General features: G+C 29.9%; 1 protein-coding gene, 1 long non-coding RNA gene and 1 pseudogene across 2 annotated transcripts; 2 read left to right on the top strand and 1 right to left on the bottom strand.

Moving 5' to 3' along the window:
* The window catches only part of LOC140671433 (uncharacterized), a 57,125-nt pseudogene that overhangs the window by 14,801 nt on the left and 19,659 nt on the right, over window positions 1-22,665 (bottom strand).
* LOC140671343 (uncharacterized) lies at window positions 16,849-17,358 on the top strand. Its single transcript, XM_072902597.1, has one exon. It carries the CDS (start codon window positions 16,849-16,851, stop codon window positions 17,356-17,358), a length of 510 nt encoding a protein of 169 aa, XP_072758698.1.
* LOC140671439 (uncharacterized) lies at window positions 19,736-20,444 on the top strand. The gene is made up of 3 exons (XR_012047731.1): window positions 19,736-19,805; window positions 19,876-19,982; window positions 20,067-20,444. It is a non-coding gene; the product is annotated as an uncharacterized lncRNA (long non-coding RNA).

The following is a 22,665-nucleotide window of genomic DNA, read 5'->3' as shown; positions in this document are numbered from 1 at the left end:
ACTAGTGAGCATTTAATAAAGCAGATGGGATATAATTTCTTGCTACCAAACACGTTAAAAGATATTTCTATAAATATTATTAATGAACAAAATTTTTTACCTTTAAATTCAATATATTTTGGTCCAGAATGCGAATAGTTGTTACAATTAGAATCTTCCGAATTTGTAATAGAAGTAAAATCAACATGTTTATCTTTTTATACAACCGCATTAAAAGAAATGATACAACGATTACTTTTTAATGATGAAATTTATCGCGAATTACAATTTTTAGATCCAAGTATAGTTTTGTGTGAAGAAAGTAGACTTCTTTTTCCAGATTTAAGAAATGTAGCAAGACATTTTCAAATTTCTGATATTACGGCCTTAGCTTATGAATGGAGAATGCTGCCTATTCAACTTAGTGACGCGGATAAAACTTTTTTGTCTAATTTAGAAATTGATGACATGTGGAAGAACATTTTCGAAAGAAAGAAATTCAATAATGAACCGTTTTTTTCAAAATTTAGAAAATTTAGTATATACAGTTTTATCACTTTCACATTTTAATGCCGAAGCAGAGAGAATATTTTCCATTGTTACAGATGTAAAGAATAAAAAGAGAAATCGAATTGATGTCAGCTCCTTAGATGTCATTTGCAAAGTAAGATCAAGCTTCCAAGCTAATAATATTGATTGTCGCACTTTTAAAGTAGATTCTACACATTTGGAATTTCATAATTATAAAAATTTAGCTTTTTCGAAGAATAATGATAAAGATAAATGAAAGACTTTCATTCATACTTTTCTTTATAATATTAACAATTTTAAACTTTATTTTTTGCATGATGAATTAATTTTTTGAACAAGTACAAATTTTACAGCTTCTTTAAAAATCTTTCTTTTGCTTCTGTGACGCATGTGTTTTGCCGTTTAATATTTTTGAGCATCTATATTCTCTTTTTATTTAAACGTTAACTATAATACGTCTTCGTGATTCATTTTAATTATATTTTTGCACATTATTTATTGAAATATTTTAATTTTGTTTTGCTTAATAATATTTTTGCTCTTAATACAGTGCAATATTTTTGTTTCTTTTTTAGTTTTTTTATATATTTTATATATTTGTAAATAATTGTAAATATTTGTAAAAAATTTATGTTAAGACTTTTTCTGTGATAACATGCACAAGTGCCTGCATCTTAGTGCAATTTAAATACTAAACAGTGCAATATAAATACTAGTTAAATATTTATTTATATTTTTTTAAAGATTTTTAATTTTAAATTTTTAAAGATTTATTTTCATTTTTATTTACATTTATTTTTGTCTATTATATTTGCGTCTTCATTCTTTTTATTTTTTTTATGAAGATAAACTTATACGTATATGTATATCTGTCATTAATAAGTAATTTATTCTGTTGCAGTAAACTTTTGGGAATGTCTCCATTTAAAAAAAATTATACCCGGTAAAAAATTTTTCATATATAATTATATATAACAATATAAAAGTATATAGAAATATATAAAATTCTATATAAGTTATGTATAGTTATATATAGTATGCATAATTTTATAGTATAGTATGTATAATTTTGTATTATCATTGACTGACATCTAACCAACATTAATATAAAATTATATACAATTATACAATAAGTCATATATTATTATATATAATTATACATAACCTATATAAAATTTTATATATTTCTATATAATTTTATATGGTCATATATCACATATGATTATACATAACAAATTTTTTACCGGGTAAGAAATTATTATAAGAAAAATTATAATTATTATATGTATTATTATAAAAAAAATATTATAATAATTAAGTAGTTTGTAAGATTTAAATATGTTTATATTTAAGTAAGTGTTTATAATTAAGAATGTTTATATTTTTCAATATTATATTAAGTATGTAGGTTAATATTTTATTAATTATAAGAATATTATATTAGTATAGTGCATATTAATATATTAAGTATATATTTAAGTATTAATTTATATGTTCACATATATTATGTATTGTTATGTACATTTTGTAATATTTTTATTGGAATACTAGTAAGGTTTTCTGCAGTTTCCCTTACCCATGCAACAAATGTTGATATTCAAGTATAATAAATCGGCTGCAGACGTAAAAAATATAACTCAAATAAATTATTTTATTATTCATATTTAATGTTTTATTTTTTTAAATATAGAAACTTTCTTTCTCTTCCTGTAATTTCCTTTACATTGCTTTCCTTGTTTGGGCCTAACGATACTTTATATTTCATGAAAGTATATACACTAGTGAGTAGTCATGACGTTCGCTTAGTACGCAGGCGCAACTTTATTCCCACGACCGCCCATCACTGCTCCAAGTATATGAGAGCGTTAATTACAATTCTTATTCGTCAAATTATCCAATGGAGAGGAGGTAGTAGAACTCTGCGTTACGCGAGAAAAACCATTCAAAACAGTCAGTCAATTTCTAGCAGTTAGTTCGCTTTAGACAGTCAGTTCGTTTTGATGAATCAAATATTAACTATCGTAATTGTTATATCGCACTTGTGACCATCTAGTTTTCTTCATTTTGACTTTAAATATATAGCCTCGGGGATTCTTTTTCTCGACATCTATTTGTTGTTCTAGAATTTATATCTCCGTGAAAATAAGTTCATACTTAATTGTATAGTGTGAATGTGACTTGTTATAATTCTCTGATGGATGTCGATCATCAACTTTTTCACGGATAATTGAAAATCAGTATTCGCCGACCCCAGCCATTATTGTTTTATCTACGTCCGCATTCGTCGATAAATAATGAGTTCAAATTTAAACAATGTTATTTCTTTGTTTTATCCTATTGTCTCATTTAAATTTAAATACCTAATACTTAGGTTTTCTACAAAATCTTTCATTCTTTTAAAATCATTAAGCCACTTACTTAGATCCACTTATGTACATTCTTGAAATTACTCATTGCATTTCCCTGTTTCTTTTCTAAATTCCGATTTCTATTTTTCTTTGCGGGCACCTGTGTATTTTTACAGAACCGGTATCTCGTATACTGGCACAAAATACTATTAGGCAGGACCTGCAAATTCTTTCTATCTTTCTCTACGGGCACCTGTGTATTTTTGCGGAACCGATATCTCGCATACTGACACAAAATACTCAAATAAGGCAGAACTCGCAAATTCTTTCTATTTCTCTTTACGGGTACCTGTGTATTTTTGCAAAACTGGTATTCCATGTACTGGTACAAAATATAGGTAATACCCTCAAATTCCTAATTATCCTTCTTTTTCTTTTCTTTCCTTCCAAATAATATAACGATTTATTAAACTTTCAATATTCTCTTCTCTTTCGTTCTTAATGGTAGAACTTATAAAATAATTGATAAAACTATATACTTTTATATATATATATATATAAAAGTATAATATTCACCAAGCCCGAGCCACAAAAATTACTTGTTTATTAATAATTTTATATATTTTTTGAGCGATTTATTTTTCATTCGGATCCATGTTTAGTTATCTCAAACTCTTAATTTTAATTTAACGCACATGTGAGCGGCAAATACATTTCTGACCATCATCGATATACACTTTTACATTTAGTCTGTTTAAAAAAAGTAATCGAAAAGAACTCCCCATCCTTTGACCCCTCTTTTGTAGATTTATAACAAAGAACCGCGTAGGCGCAGCGATCGAGACGCGAGCGAAAAAGTAGTTCCAAACGCGTAGTAATACATAAACTATATAAGGAAACGACGCTATCGCGTAGCAGGCAGTATCGAACGGGATCTCTCCCTGTGAAGTTTGATAAAAGTCAAGTTCTTAGTGACGCATTATTATAACGTTCTTTTGTTTCTATCTCAATTTCTTGGTTTCGGCATAAGGTCCGATAAATATTTAAGGGACATAAGAGTCCCAGAACCATAGTACCTTACAGAATCGAACCAAAAAGGACATTATATCCATAAGGGATTTTCGGCGGCCGCCATAAGGGCGAGCATTATAAGGACCCCATACCCGTATTATCGTCCCAGAGCGAATTAAACATCTATAACCGACCTTTACGACGTAAAGTATTAATAATATTTATTAATAATAATTGTGAGATCTACTGAAGATCGGTGAGTTTTTCTTTATGTATATATCATATTATTTATTTATACGTCGTATAATTCATACGAGGTGAATTATTACTAATAATAGTTTTATATTATACTCTTCTTTCAAGGACTTAAAGTCTATAGCGATAGATAGTCATTTAAGACATATTTTGTCTGTTTCTTTTGCTGTTTACTTTTGCATTCATAAATAATTATAAATATATTTTCATCGTTCTGTCAGTGTCCTCGAAATTGTAGATATCAATTTTATTTGATAGATAACATAATTATTATACTTTTCATTTATGGTTTACTTTTTTAAGTAATTTCTGTTCTTATTTACATTATTCTATAACAATAGCGATTGCAATACTTAGTGCTTTTATCAAAGCACAGATAAATTACACGATTGATTTGTATTTATTAATCTATGATGCACTCGTTAGTGACGTCATTAATTGGGTGATCCACAAGTATAATATTAAATATTAATTAGTTATTATAATTTAAGATCATTCTTTTGAGTTCTATGCATTTGGTGTAGTTCTCAGATTATTAATTAGTTATTATAGTTTATGATTATTCTTTTGAGTTCTATGCACTGGGTAGTTCTCAGATTTTGATATATGTATATATTGTTCGTTTATACATTTCTATGTTTATATGTTCTTTATGTTTATATGTACATGTTCATATTGATTATTCATTGTGTTTGTATGTTATTATAATCGCACCATTTATGCGATACTATTCATATATGTTATATGATTTTCTTTTGCACATTTTCTCGTTATATATTTTATGTACATTGTCTCGCTATATTTCTATGTATATTTTCTCGCTATTAGCAATATTTTATTCTATAACATTTATTTGTTCATAAACATATACCGAGTATTAATTTTGTATTAAAGCATTTATTTTGGTTTATTCTATTACTTATTATTGGAATAAGTATTTTCTTTTAATTTAAAGTTTCCTTATATTGGTTCATGCTAAAGATACAGTCCAAAGATACAGTCCAATAAATACTTTTGCATAATATTTTTATGTTTCAAGAGTAATAACTTATATTCTTTCATTTCTATTACCTCCGCTGTGTTTATTTTATAACAATTGTTCGTTTACATTGCTTGCATAATTGTATTGCCATTGTTGTTTCTTTTCTTTTGTGTCGATTAGCTAGGTATCAGACTATACCTTATATCCAAAAGACAGCACCTCGAACCTTTTTATATATAGTCATTTATACAGTTTGATATTACTTTAATTTGTTTTACTGTATAAATTATACATTGTAATGACCAGTCAGATCCTAAGATTTAACGTTAGAATTCTCCCCGCATTTTTCTGACTAATGACCTTCGAATTTGTGTAACACCTGCGATAATAATTACAAATACAACCATCTACACATTACGTTATTAGCATTTACAAATATATGTATTTATATTTCTCTCTATGTTACCGCGTATAATAATGTTAAATTCTGTATATTTATTCTTCTTTATTTCCTTAAAATGTTTATAATAAATTATAATGTTTAATTTTAATAATTAATTTAATTAATTAACCTCACTCTTACTTCCCTAATCCGAAATCGCACAAGGTCCCGTTCTGTGTAACAAGGATTTAATTCCCTTACTGAAAAGGGACCACGGAACCAACGGCCTAATGGCCTAGTAAAAGAGATTTTCGAGGTCTATGACAGGTTAAGAGCTCTGTATAGTTTGTTCGAGTCGAAAGCGTCTAGAGTAGGAAGCGCGTTTCGACACGGGTAAGTCGCGTCCTTCCACTAACTCATCCTTTCCGAGTCTGGATGTAACACAATGTAAAAGTGTAATGATAAAGGTTTGAACAGTCTTTTCGGCGTAGAATGCTAGGGACTTAAAACCAAAGGATTTTTTTATATGTTTATTATCAATATTTGTAGTTAAGAGATAATAATTGTAACAATTTGTTAAATTTTTATGTTAGTAAAATGCAATTTAATATTTTTTTAATATTTCTTTTTTTTAGATATCAGGAGATATTGAACAAATCTGTACTAATGAATAAAACAAAATGTCTCAAAAGAATCTTGCATGAACAATGCAGTCGTTTATTATTGTTATTGGACCCGAAATAACTTTAATCGAAAAAGTATACGTGCGTTTCGATAAAATAATATATAAAATGTCATTTGTATTAAAGGCCGTTTTAATGTACTTTTTAAAATTTTTATCATTTTTATCAATTTTTAATATTTATCATTTTCAACATATGTTATCCGAAAGAATGTGAGAATTTTTGGTATTTAATTCAATAGAGTATTTATGAAATTTATACAGTTGCGTATAAAAAAAATTTCATTTGTTTGCAATACTCTAAACAAATTAAAACATGGTTAGTCATTTCTTTACATTCTAGAAATTTTGAAATTGATTATAATTTTCCGAGATATTCTTATCTTTAAATTTTATTTAAATCTTAAAAACTCTTCTAAATATCGTATCGTTTGAATATAATTAGTTTTGTTTTTAGTTACATTAGATTAATTACGTGTACAAATAGATTTAGTGGTTAGTTTTAAGCAACATTTCTGCACAGCGTTTTACTTTTCCAACTTTTGTCTTTATTTTCTTTTTGTTTTTTAATTTCTTTGTCTTTTGTTTTTTAATAATTAATAAATTAAATATATAATATTAAATATATATCAAAACAATGTTAAAAGGAAGGACTCAGAATTGACTGCTTCTAGAATGTTCCACGCGCCCGTCAGATAACACAATTTAAAGAATAAAAATATTTATATTAAACTAAAAACTTTTTTAATTCTCCATATCCTGTCTTTGAATATGAAATTTGTTTTCTTTATGTTACAAAATGTCGATAATATAATAATTTTATATGTTTTTTGTTTTATTATTATATCAGGAACGCTATTTACCCTTGATCCTTGTGTTTAATATGAAGAATAACCAAGTAGCTGCTGGCAGTTAGACATTGAAAAAGTGAATTTGAAAAGTATCAGTGGTTGTCGTTACAAGTGAAAAAGAGAAGAAGATAAAAAAATAATTAAAGTATATAAATCATATACTTAATATTTTAGAGTCATACAAAAATTATAAATGTCGTATAAATTATAATTCAAAAAAATGAAATTCTCGCATTTTAAATATTTTTCTGTACGAATTTGTTACGTCGTTTCGACTACACGATTCCTTCCTTCCACGGAACTTTAACACTAACCGTCTACACTACGACATTCACTAGGACATATTGTCTCAACGATTCTCGCGGAGTCGTGGTAATAACCGAGCGCGCGATAACAACTTGTTATCATAAAAAACGGAAAAGGACAGTACGACTCTAATCTATTGGGAAATTATAATAATGCACTTAATACCAAAGTCCAAATCTTCTCACAAAATCATGAATCACATCTTTTTCCATATGATTTCCAAATGCATCGGAAGCACCAAAAAACAGGAAACGGGTTCCTGACAACGTTAGAGGAGTTTCTAATTGGAACCGATAGAACTATCAGCAGAGAACATAGAAAATAATATGACTCAGAATCACATAAGCATAGAAAATAATATAACTCAGAATCACATGAGCGATAATCTAGCTCCAAAAACCATATAAAAGAAGGGTTTTTGGAAGAAAACAACACAAGCTCTTTCGCCAGTCTACCTTAACCCGTCATTTTGTGAAAGTGAACGGTAAAAGTTTATCGGTGAACCACCAGGACCGACGAATCAACGACAACACTTCGACGGCAATTGGACCACGGAGGATTTTCCAGACTTGCAGACGAAACCAATGCCATTCCGTTTGAACCCTGATCGCTCAATAGTAAGTCCACAGCCATTTTATTTATTCTTCCTCTTGTTGCTCTTTCCGTTTCTTTTTCTCCCCTATCTTTTCCTCATTTACTTAATATTTCTTGTATTTAAATTTGCATAGTACCCAAACCTATATTTCGTTGGTCGTTACGCCTTAAAAGGCAGAAATATTTAAACCGTTGGAAGAAGTCAGTACTGCCCAGGCGTCGGTCCCTGCGACTTATCAAACAATCAAAAAGAGCGAATAAATCACAACCCTTGCAATAATAGTTTTTTGGACTTCGTTGGGTCTTACACAGTTCGTTCAAGTCGAAAGCGTTCGAGATCATAAACGCGATTTAACAAAGGAAATGAACGTCCTTCCACCGATTAATCCTTTCTCGAGTGTAGACGTAACACATTTATGAAATTTACTTTTATATTTTTTCATAAATTCACAAAATTCTAGAGAATTGGAAACATCAATTGCATTGCTTTCTTTGCATTTCTGCGGAAGATCGTACTTATGAATGTGTGTGTATGTGTGTGTATGTGCGTTTGTTTGTGTGTGTATGTATGGTGTAAATTAAAAAAAATTTGAAATATTTAAAACTAACTCAAATATACATACATACACAAAACACAGCATATGCTCACACATATGTATATAATTTAATATTTATATATACGTAATTTAAAGAAACTTAATATATTTTTAACAAATACTTAATATATTTTTAAACAATTACTTACCAAAAATAAAAAAAACTCTATCGAGAAAATTATTATAAAAGAAAATAATAAGATAAGTAATAGAAAGTAATAAGATTAATGCATATTTTAATTTTTTAAATAAATAATTGCAGAAACAAGTTGCTACAATATATAAATATGTTATTGCTTAAATCTGTCTTTTTTACATAAATGATGATATAAAAAGTAGAAATTATGAACACTATAAAATTTATTTTATTTTTTATTATACATATGTGTATCACGTTTAAATATCTAAGTTGTTATATTTAACGCATAATACGATTGTGCATTTTATAAATGTATATTTGTCTATATATATTTTTATAATTTGTTTATAAAATTTGCATAAAAAGCTCAGTTCCTTTAAGTGCAAAATTATTCTTTTTGTAGATAATTCCTTTTGTTATCGTAAGTAATAGCGTTATGCTGCGAAAAACAATCTGAGAGCACCGATCACGAGATTTTTATATATGTTATGTATATATTTTTTTAAAAGAGATCAAAACTTTCTAAGTCTCAAATCTTTAATTTTAATAATAGTAAATTTTTACACTTTTGAGCGAAAAGTAACAAATATTTTGGTTTTCAGCCGTTCACCGTTATTATTTGTTTTTGATATCTTTATTTGAAAGTTTCATTCTCTTCTTCTTTATTATCTAACATTATAAATTATAACTATCATAAAATTACAAATTTTTTGTACAATATAATTATTTTGCCAATTATTGCAAGCATTATTACTTGCATGCAGTTTAGACATCGAATAAATGCACAATGCATTTCACATTATCGAGTTATAAAGTTTTTGATAAATATTACGATTTTTATTGTATTTATTTGTGATTTAATAATTTCAAACCCGCCATCCTGCTCGTCATGTCACACTTAACAAAATTAACATGACAAAATATACTGTATAGCGTACGTAATGTTTTACAAAATGTTACATCGCTGCTAGCTTTCTTATGACCGTTGCTTTTTAGTTATAAAGAATCAAATTCTAATTCAACTGAGACTGTTGTCAATAAAAGTAAAAGTAGTTAAATAAATTTTTCGACAGCTTGTGTTCAATATAGAGTGTGTTAAATAGATACATGCGTTTGCAGAATAAAATCTTATTAAAAATGATGCTGATACTTATCATAGTAATTACATTCAGATTTAATAGCAATATAAAAGTTGACTATTTAAGTTGATTGCTGGATTCGTTGATCATATTTTACTTGGGTATTCCGTTGAATACAGTCGCAGAGATCTCGGCGAAACACAAAACGTTGAAAATGCTACCCAAAAATATAGTCAGAGATTATTTCCAAATTAACGCAAATTAACCATTCTGATGTTGAGGCAGACAAAGACAGCAATAAAAATCTTCTATCTTGTGTCCACATTGGCAATGCAGTGATGCACGGTACAATGTAGTGTATTCCAGATTTGCAGGAAGAGTTTCGACGATGTGATTTAAAGATGAAATGAAAAATTGCTCATCAATCTCTGTAATGATGCCGTCCGTTATGACAAACAGAGGTTGTTGTTGGAGCTAATTATGTTTTTCAATAGCTACACGAGTCTATGTAAACTCGCATTGCAACAGCTTGTGCAAAGACGATCCTTAAAAGATGTGATTTACAGAATTTTCTTTGCTAAATAAATAATCCGTGCATCTAAAAATGTCCACTGGATCTGTCAATTACATAAGTCTTCCATATAGATGTCAAACTTAGTTTTCACCAGTTTTCTGTTGCTTTAAAAATACATTTATTTTAATAAGAAAATTAATTAATACATCAGTCAAAATATTTTCCATCGTTTTCTATTACTTTTTACCATCTTTCTGATAAAAGTTGGATTTTACGACGATAGAATGTGTTGTTTTTTTGAAGCAAGCTATCCATCCACCCATTTTTTAACTTCTTCGTAATTGGAGAAGTGTGTATCGGCGAGCGCGTATTGCATCGATCAGAAAAAGTAATCCGATGGAGCCAAGTCTGGAGAATAGGCTGGGTACGAAAGAACTTCCCATTCGAGCTCTAATAGTGTTTCTTTGACGGTTCTTGCAATATGTGTTCGTGCGTTGTCATGCAAAAGAATTACTTTGCACCGATTATTGGCTACTGATGGCCTTCTTCACATCAATTCATCCTTCAATTGGTACAATTATTGTTGATAGCCGTCAGCCATGACTGTTTCATTCAGTTGCAGTAGCTCGTAATAAAGCGCGCCTTCCTGGTCCCAGCAGAGCAAAACTTTATATGAATATTCCGTTTTGGCGTTAATGTGCATGATTGATCGGAGTCCACCTATGATTTTTTTCACTTGGGATTATCAAAATAAATCCATTTTTAATCTCCAGTTACAATGCGCCACAAAAAACTCTTTTCTTCTTAAATAAATGACCTTGAATTTAACAAAGCGTGGTCAATTACAAATGAGTAAACATATCTTGATCAAATTAGGATTATGTGCGCTATTAGCCTGGTGAAAAAAATAACAACTTAGTTTCAAATAGTGCAGTGACATTTGTTTGATGCGTTACCTTGGTCCTCATAAGCAGTAAGGACGTAAACAGTTAGATGATTCGTTTTATTCTTAATTTCTGAGATATATTATGCTTGCATAATCTCACTCATCAATCAGGAAGCATGAGTAAGTTGTGGAGCTTCAGTTAATATCTTACAGTTCCAGTGTCAAACTATTGAAGCACATAAACACATTCTAGAAATAAAAATTTCTCTTCGATACAACTTGTCCAAGCTTTTTTGTCAGTTGTATCAAACGCTTGATCTCAATAAAGGCTTTAATATAACTATTGGAACCAAATTAATTAAATGAGATTCTTTGCATGGATCGCTACCGATATTAACCATCTTAGAGAATCAATCAATCATCTGCGAAATTGAGCGCTTGATTATCAAACCATCTCGGCTTGATTTTGAATGAGAAAATCCTTGTATAGTTATCTAGCCATTAGATATTCAGTGTAGATTCGTTGGAGTTCTTCCAGACATAACGATCAAACTGCAGTCCATGTAACTGTTATTGAATCATCTGAAGTGCCAATAGTAAATCAGCAATGCACTTAGTAATGTCACTGCTCCGCTTCTTTGCCAGCTGTCGCATCGAATGTTCAGCAATCGAAAACATAAGTTTGTAAGTTATATTCAGCTAATATTTATGCATGTTCTCCTTGTTAGTGTATCTTCACAATACTTGCTCTAAGTCGCAATTGTGTGGATGCATCACGATTTAATGATACATCTTCTCGGTGTCAGCCAATTATAATCATCAAGTACTTGTGGAACCATTATCGAAGAAGTTGTTACATATTGCGTATCAGAAGTAAAAAGATTTTTATTGAGTAATTTACTCAATAAAGTAAGTCAAGACATACAATATTAAAAAAAGAAAACAATAGAGTACACTATACTTAGATATACTATACTAAACAAAAAAATTTAATGTAACAAAATTTGTTGTAATAAATTTCTTGTCATCATGTAATCAATTTTCATGTCATCATTCATTTTATTGTTTTGTAATATATGTAATAATTATGTAATATATGTGTAATATATAGTAGTGTTATGTTTTATCACATTAATTTTTTTGTTTACTGTTAATTACTTTAATTGTCTTAATCTTTATTCATATATATTATGTTTTCAAAAATTGTCTAGTTAAAAATATCTTGTAATTATATTTTGTGAATTTTATATATATATATATATATATATATACATATATATGAATATTATGTATAAGAAATATATAGACATAAATGTTTTAAAGTAAAATACACAATCATATACGCATTATTAGATTATATATATATATATATATATATATATATATATATATATATATATATATATATATATATATATATTTATATACATATATATATTTATTCTAATACATAATATAATAAATATAATATAACATAGCATAATATTATAATATACTACTTATTCTCAATTGACGCATTTTCTTCATATCATTACTTTTAAAGAAAAAAAATCAGGTTTAAGCAATAACGTATACATTGAGGCAACGCTTATTTGTATAACTACATACATTGTAGAGGTAGATTGCGAGAGAAATGCTTTCATTATTCTAATTGTGTGAAAAATTGTTTCAAAACACTACTAAAAATTTGAGCTATTTATAATATGAATAAAACTGAATTGATAAATTATAATTAAGATAGTTGCATTTTTGTAAATGTTATTATCATTTTAATATTAATAATTTTATAATATTAATTTTGAATATATTTCCTCAATGTACTATAAAACACACAACACGTAATATAGAAAAAAAACACGATATAAATCCTACTGGCCGAAATGAGTATATATGCAATAGTGCAATTTTTAAAAAGCACTCAGAAAGAATATGCAGTCATCTCTCTTATCTGGTTAACAGATAATAATTCAGTTTGTTATTGGCCAAAAACCACATCTGCTGTTAAATTTAAAGCATTAGTAAAATCTAATGCAGTCTATCAGTCGTCATGGAAAAAATTTGATGTCAATGCTGTTCTATATACAGAAGGTATATTATATTCGTATTCTTAAAACGTATGCAAACTTACTATATGTCTAAAATAATCTGCAAATATGTAATGCCTTAATATTTATTTATCTGAATGTTCAGATAATTATGATGATGCTGAGCAGTTTATAAGTACTTACATTCAACAAATTATCAGATAATGCAACAAATATAAGAAAAGAAATATTTCAGCAAAATAATTTAGTTGGTTTTAAACATGATAAGTTAGAAAACAATGCTTCAAATACCACTATGACAACTATAAAACATAAGAAAGACAAAAAGATCCAAAAATGTCATTTAAAAAACGAAAAAAATAGTAAAGAGTCCGACTCCGACTTCAAGTAATGAAGATTCGACATAAAATTCTTCAACAATTGATGTGAATTTTTACGAGCCGAATACAATGGGCAAGCAGGGACGGCATAACGCGTCATGAAACAACTCAGTGAGAAATGACTTATCAAATCGATGTTGATTTGATATCAATTCGATGTAATTTCGATGATTTGATGTCGATTCGATGTCAATTTGATATCGATCGATGGGTCATTTCTCACTGGGAAATGACATCTCTAGACGGCTAATAATATTACACAATAATAATAATTATTATTATTATTACAGAATATTATTGTTTAAAGTTTATTGAATTATTATTGCATTCTATACAATATTATTGACCGTAGAGAGGCCATTAGTCTGATGACACGTTGCGCCGTCCCTGCATGCCCGTTGTATCCGGGTCATAAATGGCTAACTATTTTCAATTATAACTCAGAAACTAAGCTTCAGATAAAATTTTGTAAAAGAAAAAATCGTCTTAGAATTCGCTCAAGAATATGTCATTTTAAGGACATCAGGTTGTTTTGAATCACCTTGTGTATACATATATGTACCCTATATTTATTTTATATGTACATACATATATAAAATAAATAAAACTCTGTAAATAGTGAACATCAGTATTTGTATATAGGGGCACGATATATATATATATATATATATCGCGCCCTATTAACTGATTACTAGCGATTTTGATCTAATAATTTAAAATATATTATACGTAACCGTAAGAAAAAATGCATGCTTAAGCTTTTTATCTTTGTAGTTAGTAAAATATCTTATTTCATAACTTATGTTGTAAAAATTTTTAGTTTAGATTTTTCAAAATACAGAAATATTTCTGAAAAATTTCTAAAATATTTTTTATAAAATTTCAAGAAAAATTTTCGATATATTACATTAAATGATTTTTGAAATATTTTTAAATTATTTTATGAAAGATTTCATAATTAATAGAAAAGAATTCCTGAAGCATTATGATATATTATAGAAATATTTTTTTAAATATTTTGTGAAAAATTTTTCATATATTTTTTGAAATATTTTATAAATAAATTGAAAATATTATTAAACATTTCATGATAATACATATTCATGATAATACATACCCATGAAATGTTTCAGGACATTAAAAATGGATCTTCTTTCATGGCCCTCTTCTTTCAAACTACCCAATATAAACATTAACATTACTGTACCAACATCACTTATCATCTAAGTCATCGTTGCTGTACTTATAATATATATTATACAAAAGTAAGTCTATATTTTTAATATTATTATTGTAAAAAATATTAAAATATAATAATTATTAATTTATTATCAACAATTATTGAAAGATTTATTTGTCATTAATAACATTCTAATGTTATTAGATGATACCCAGACTCATGGAATTGGTTGATAAGAGCATGGAAGAATATTTGGGACATGTTTATTGAGGAATGTTGTTATTGTACCAAATAGAGTTATTGATAGTCTAAGAAATCAAATGGTAAGTGTAAAAATATTTATTAAAAATATTTTTAGCAACATGTGTATAAATTATATAGAATTTACCCAAATATTCTGGTTTTTTTTAGTTTCCACAACGTAATTATAATCCTGATAACTTTAAATTTAGCTACGAAACAACACAAATTAAAGTAAGTAAAAAAACATTTTAAAAAAATGTTCTCTTTAAATTTTATTCATATTAATTATCGTTTTAATTTTATGTTGCAGTGAGGAACGACTAAAACAGATGAATTATCTATAATTTTATATATTAAATAACTACATTTAATTATTTATTATATTATATATCAATTTTTTGTTAGGTTGTACGGTAGTCGTGCGCGCTATGTCGCTGAAACTCGCCTGAGGCAAAGAGTATACACGCTGCGTCGCCGAAACTTGTCTGAAACAACGAGTATGACGTTCCGCCAATACAGACTCAAACCAACCCAGACGAAGTAGGAATAAGAATATATATATAGGTTAAGATAAAGTAAAATGTAAAAAGGTATGAAATGTAAACAGAGTAATTAAATAAAGGTTAGAATAGTCTCTGCGGCCGAGACGGCTAGGGATTCAAAACCAAGGGATATAAATTTTTCGTTTTCTCTTAATTTATGTTTGTTTTAAACTTTAAAAAATTTTTATAGTTGTTACTAGCATGTAATTAGCTATTCATCAAAGTTGTTTCTTCACCGTTGTTGCTCCTCGTGCTAAATCATTATTTTTTCTGTAGGAAACAGCCCGGCTACCAATATGTAATCAGCTCCGATCTGACTCGCATACATGCAAATGTAATTTATGCGATGTTGCGTGTAAAAGAAGCGATAATTATAAGCGGCACAAGAATACGAAAAAACATAAATTAAAGTAAAAAAAAAATGTTTTTTTTAAATTTTATTTATTAATTATCGGTTAATTTTATGTATTATTGCAGTCAGGAGCGATTGACCGCGCTATTTAAAAAAATAAACTATCTGTGAAATAGTAAAATTAAATCATACACAAATTCTTTTATTTTGTAACAAAAAAGTTTTTAAACAATTTATCAATAATTGCGTTTACTTCAAACACTTGTATCCGTTTGCATAGCAAACAAAATGTTAATTTGTTAGTGTTGTTATGAATCAATTTAACTATAATTGAAAACAAATAATCGCACTGTATATGCACAAAAAAATATAATTACTTTCATTAAAAATCTTAATAAGTATATGCACGTATCTAATAGATCCCCCCGAAAGGAGAAGACCAGGAAGAGGGAGAAAGAAATAGACTGAAATTTTCTTAAAGAGGAAAACGAAGAAGTGAAACCAAGAAGATCCCCCCGACCCCCACAACCATCAAAGCAACAACCATCGCGGAAGCGCCAGTTACCACGCACTATTAACCAGCCCGCCAACCTACAACAAACCCAACCAACGCAGCCAGTCAATGACGATCCCTCAAAGAACACTGTTTTTGTTGGTTCCATGTCCGTACGCGAAGTCAATAATGACACGCGCTTTTCACCATCAACACCTACACTCGTGGAAGTGGCTCGACTATGCTATTCCGAGTTTGTAGCGGACAACGTCAATACTCAGAAGAACATACTACCTGAGTACCTGAACTACTACGCAATAGCCCTCACCTGGCTTCAAATGATTCCACTTAAAGTGAAACTTCGCCAACCACCGAAGCGGAACGTAATGCGCTGCTTCTAATTCAGAACAATTCAAGCCAATTTTCCGTTCCAGAGCCTATCTTAGTACAACAAAGATCCATTGGGGCGACGCAAACGATGACGCGTGAACACCTGACCCCAACCATACGAGACCTACCAACCAGTGTGATCGCAGGTAATGGTGGATACTATGGCCCTATTAACGTCGACACACACAACATGTACGAGGAGATACCGTGTTTAGGTGTCTTAAGCGAAGCTGTGCGACAGACAGTTAGCAATGCACCTCCCGGCCCGTACCAGTCTACACTACAAACACCAGGAGTAGTGCCCAACGCTAATCTTTTGGGTTTTAAACCCCTAAGCATTAGACGAAATGAAGCCAAGAATTTAGCTTACGACGTGGGGATAACTCAAGACCTCTACCCCGAATTTCCAAATAACTCAGGTTTAAACATCAACCTGATGTACGCTATCTCTGCTTATGTGACACAAACCAAAAACTTCAAGGTGACCACTTTGTCTATAGACAGCTTACCAGAGACAGGCTCAACCACCCAGGCCATAATACAATGGCCATTACCACCTACTAATGTCATGCTTCTTGAGAAGCAGAATGACATTTAAGCTAGCTCACTTGTCAACGAGCAGCTCTCAACTGTGGGTGCAAGTATTATGTACTGCCCACAATTAATGAAAGTAGCGGAAGCCATCGACCCGAAGGGAGAAGGGCCAGAAAGAGGGAGAAAGAAAAAGACTGTCCCTTAAAGAGAAAAACCAAGAAGAACCCCCGAAGGGAGAAACGTCGCAGCGCAGACCTACTCTCTCTGAATTCGGATCAAGACTAAGAGAAAAACAACAGTATCATAAACATTTCGGAAAGTTTCTTCCTAAATATAAAGATCACTATTTCCCTTTTTTAGGTGGTCAAATGCCCGAGATACAAACACCTAGCACATCCCAATGTAAGGAAAAAACAGGGACACCTTCCCAAGGTTCGTAAAAACTGTTTCCCTTTCATAAAATTTTTAATGCTTTGTTTTATAAATTATAGTTTAAGATTTTTAAACTTAACTTAAAAAGAGTCTTGCATTATGTAAACTAAACAAATTTTTTTGCAGCGTTGAAGCACCAAAAACGCTCTACATATCTAAGAGAAAAACAAATCGAAAAAAGAAGCTATAAAGTAGCTTTTACAGGGTTAAAGCCTTACAATGAAGATTATTATTCTTGTAGTCTTTGTGAAAATCGTTTTGATGACTACGCACGTTTGCGAGAACACTTACTTAGAACTCACAATAACGAAGATTTAGAAGTTTTTGACTGCCTTGTATTTCATGAGCTTGATGATCTAAAATGTCCTTTGTATTCAGAAACATTGAAAACAAGAGAAGAACTCAGGGAACACGTGACAAGGGAGCACAACGCTCCAAAACTCTTCATGAAATCACCAAAAATTGCATGTGAATGCGGAAAACGTTTTTATTATGAGGAGAGTCGTTTAAATCATGTGAAAATAGCGCATAACGTGCAATAATCTCTTTTAATATGGTTTGTACTTGAGTTTTAATAAATCTGAAAAAGCAAGCAAAAAATACATCGAAAATAATTGTTTACACTTGTTAAAAAGAAAGGTCAAATTTTATCGAATAGTATTACATGAAATAAGGAACTATTTTCAAATTGTTATATTTCAAAACCATAATCGCACTGTATATGCACAAAAAAATATAATTACTTTCATTAGAAATCTTAATAAGTATATTCACGTATCTTATAGATTCCCCCGAAGGGAGAAGGGCCAGGAAGAGGGAGAAAGAAAAGACTGCCCCTTAAAGAGAAAAACGAAGAAATGAAACTAAGAAGATCCCTCCGAAGGGAGAAGGGCCAGGAAGAAAGAATTTCGTAAAAAAAATTTTATCGGTTAAAATTAAAAACAGTGCGTGAATCTCGTGCTGAATCATTATATTTTTCTGTAGGAAACAGCGGGGCCTTCAATACAGAGTCATCGAGGGGAACCATCTGTTTCGAGCAATTCGGCTCCGCCGCGTGCACCATTTTGGTGCGACCTGTGTGGGAAAAGTTTGGTTTCAACATATAGCCTTAAACGGCACATGCTGTCGAAAACCCATAAAATAAAATAAGTAAAAACAAAATTTTTTTTTTAATGTTTTTCCAAAATTTTATTAATATTAATTATTAATTTTCTGTTGCAGTGAGGAACGATTAACATCTCATTCAGATTAGATGTGCTTAAAAATGCTCTCTGCGCCACGCGCAGCTGTGATAAGTCACTTACACATATTTGTACTGCGAATGAAAAGATAATTAGAAACGTCACTGCCTATATAGTAAAACACACAGACTAAAGCAAGTAAAAAAACATTATTAAAAAAAAATATTTTTTCAAAATTTTATTAATATTAATTATTGTTTTAATTTTCTGTTGCAGTGAGAAACAATTAACACTTTGAATTGACAATTGAAAAGCTAAAGTTTCACTTCGTGTCCTTTAATGGTGCTAGAGAGTTTGGTAAGCTTTAACAATTTAATTAAATTGTTTCAAAAACTAATTACAATGAAAGCTAGCTTAACTTCGAATATAAATATAATATAGAATTGCTTCATTTTAGGAAACTCGAAGAGGAAACCAGGAATGAAAATACCTGTAAGATCCTCCCAAAGGTTGAAGGAACAGGGCGAAAAAAAAGACTGTCCCTTGAGAAGATAAACGAAGAAAGGGTAAATGTATATATATATATTTAAAATATATATTTGAAATAAATATGCATATATACATGCATACACACATAAGTAGAGAAGAAATGAATAATAGTTAATAATAAAGGAAAGAGAGGGAGAAAGAAAAAAATATAATAATGATAATTATCCATAGGTAATAATATTGTGTAATAATACTTATAGATTAATACCATTATTATATTTTTTTCTTTCTGTCTCTCTTTCTCTTATTATTAACTATTCTTTATCTCTTCCTGTATTTAATCATAAAATTTTGATTTTGATTACAGAAACCAATAAGATCTCCCCGAAGTGAAAAAAGCCAGAAAGAAGTAAGTGTATATATATTTAAAATATTGTTTATATATTTAAAATAAATATTAATCCATCATTTTGTTTCAGGATAAAGAAAATATTGAAATATTTAGATGCGACCTGTGCGATCAGGATTTCACCAGAAAAGATAATTCGAAACGTCACTGCCTATATAGTAAAACACACAGACTAAAGTAAGTAAAAAAACATTATTAAAAAAAATATTTTTTTTTTTAAATTTTGTCAATATTAATTATTGTTTTAATTTTCTGTTGCAGTGAGAAACAATTAACACTTCGATCTGAAAATTGAAAAGCTAAAGTTTTACTTCGTGTCCTTTAATGGTGCTAGAGAAAATTTGCCTTATGGGTAGTAGGGAGAAGAACTGCGGATAAGATTTCAATGTTGGAAAACCGTGCTTTAGAGAAAACAGTGACTGTGTCTTTCATAAACTTAGCCTACATAGTGACTCCCGAGGACACCCTACCCTGCACGATTAGAGCCATGATAGTTTGGTTGTATGTGCATGAAGTACCCTGCGAACTTAATACAACAGACACTTCCGAGGTGTTACACCATAAATTGAACACCCTATATCCGATGTACCCTTAAATCAAGCATCCCTGTGTTTTAACGGAAGAGGAAGCTATTCACCAAATAAGGCTGCAAGAGATCACCACGGACAAACCTTTACCAGAGGACCTATTTATCATAAAGTTACCGAGTCTCCAACCCAGCAGTATACCTGTCTGTGAATACCCATTTTCTGCAAGCTACTTATTTCATTAACAATCAAGCTGAACTTACTGCCTTATAGGAACTTTGAACTAATTTCCAATTAAAGGCAAGAGTGTATCAGGTCGAAGACTCATCACATTACAGAACAAGGAAAGGCTTAAATACACCCTATAAAATTATTTTCTTATAAAAATAAAAGGAAAAACTATAAGATAATATATATATATATATATAACATTAATACTATTATAATAAAATAAATTGTTATTGACACACCAAATGGATAAAATCTAGTTTTTTGCGTAACACAGTTTTGTACATGGGATATGTTTCTGTTTTTAAAAGAGATTAACACATATTTGACTACTTTTAAGGACTGACATATAATTTGACTCGATTCATGGGTTCTGTAAATAATTTATAAAGTTTTTTTAGTTTTTTAATTTTTTTTTAACTTTTGCAAATATGATGACTTCCAGATCAATCATTAACTTCAACACCGGTTACTTATCTCCGAATCTTATAATTGTGAAGGGTGTTATGCCCGTCTACTCTAAAGTAGAATGGAGAAGGGATTCTGGCTGTCCAAAGGATTAGAACCTACGCACTAAAGAAAACACTCCGTACACTATCATAAAAGAGTATATTTCGTCGACTACAATTATACAGTGGTTGCGCTTAATGCTTATACTGACAACGACGCAAGGATCATTGCGACGTCTTTATATATCTAATTTTTCGTAGGTGGGAAAGACGGCGGTCCTGATCGAAGCACGTATTGTTTTCATTGTCGTTTCCGCTTACATAGCATCTTTCTGCCGTGTCGTATTCTAATTTCCGTCACGTATGCTTATCTTTCTCAATATCCTTATTTACTCGTTCGTGATCCTTTTCTAAACTTTTATACTTAATATTTTTTACTTAATTCCTTTTTCCGCCCTTAATTCTTTCTACGAATTGTTAATATTTTATGTCTGATCTGGCCGTGACATCCTTCCCCCTTCGGAAAAAGAAAATTAACTATCAGTGAATTTTCGTCTATTTCTAATTTTTTACAGGATTCTTCCGCGTTAATTTTATAATCGTTTCTTAACCGCTATTCTAGTATAATATCGCAGTATCGTCTATTCTATTACTAGTGTCTGCTTCTTCTGGCTTTTGCATGTGGTATGGCAAGTTATAACTATGTTCTTCTATTATGCTTGGTCTTGCCATCGGGTTCAAATTCCTAGTTACCTGCGGTTTTTGCTTGTTGGCGTATTTTCTTATTGCAAATATTATTACTACTATACCAATTATTACTATCGCTCCCATGCAACTTGATATTACATAGTAGACTATTGGCTTATTTAAAACTGTGAGAGTATTGTCCTGTAGTTGTTCGTCCATGTCTATTAAGGTTTCACTTAACTCCATTAACTCTGATGGATTTTTTTATTATTTTTCGTAACTTAATTGCCTCGATTTTATTTAATAATCTGTCTGTTTGTTTTCGTGGCGTCAATGTTAAGTTATAGTCTGGTATGTGCGTTTCAATGTATGTTACTAATGTAGTTTTTTTCGTTCTTATTATTATGTCGGGTGTTACGATTTTACATTTCCCTTTAATCGTTAACTGCCCTGTCCTATCGATCTCGACTTTCCTAGTCATTTCGTTCTCGCACGTTATCTCTATCTGCAGTTTCGTCCGCGTGGAGTATATCCATGAGTTCGCGTTACTCAGTATCGTCCAAATCGTTGCGTTTGTGTGTACGTGTCTTATGTTACAGTTATCTGTGTGTGTTCCTAGCTGTACATATGTTTGCACTTCGCATAACGCTTGGTCATCTACGCGATGTATCGGATAATTTTGTTCGCATATATACTGCTGATTATATATTACGCAGTTTTGAAGATCCCTTTCCGTCATAGTAAAGTATGTTCTACTCTCTGTATCTATTACTATCCACGGTTGGTTTACTTCTATGAACGCAAATACATTGTTGTACTTATATATAGGTAAAGGTATCGGTTTTATTAATTCTAGATATCTTACTAACGGAAATCTTAATATCGTATATACATGTGTATTATCATAATATGCGCTAATTGTTATGAATTTTCCAATTGTTTCCCAATTTCCTTGTACTATTTGAAATG

This window comes from Anoplolepis gracilipes, chromosome 11, assembly GCF_047496725.1.
Source record: "Anoplolepis gracilipes chromosome 11, ASM4749672v1, whole genome shotgun sequence".
Taxonomy (NCBI): domain Eukaryota; kingdom Metazoa; phylum Arthropoda; class Insecta; order Hymenoptera; family Formicidae; genus Anoplolepis; species Anoplolepis gracilipes.
Note: the sequence above shows the minus strand (reverse complement) of the source record. Positions and strands in the feature narration are given on the sequence as shown.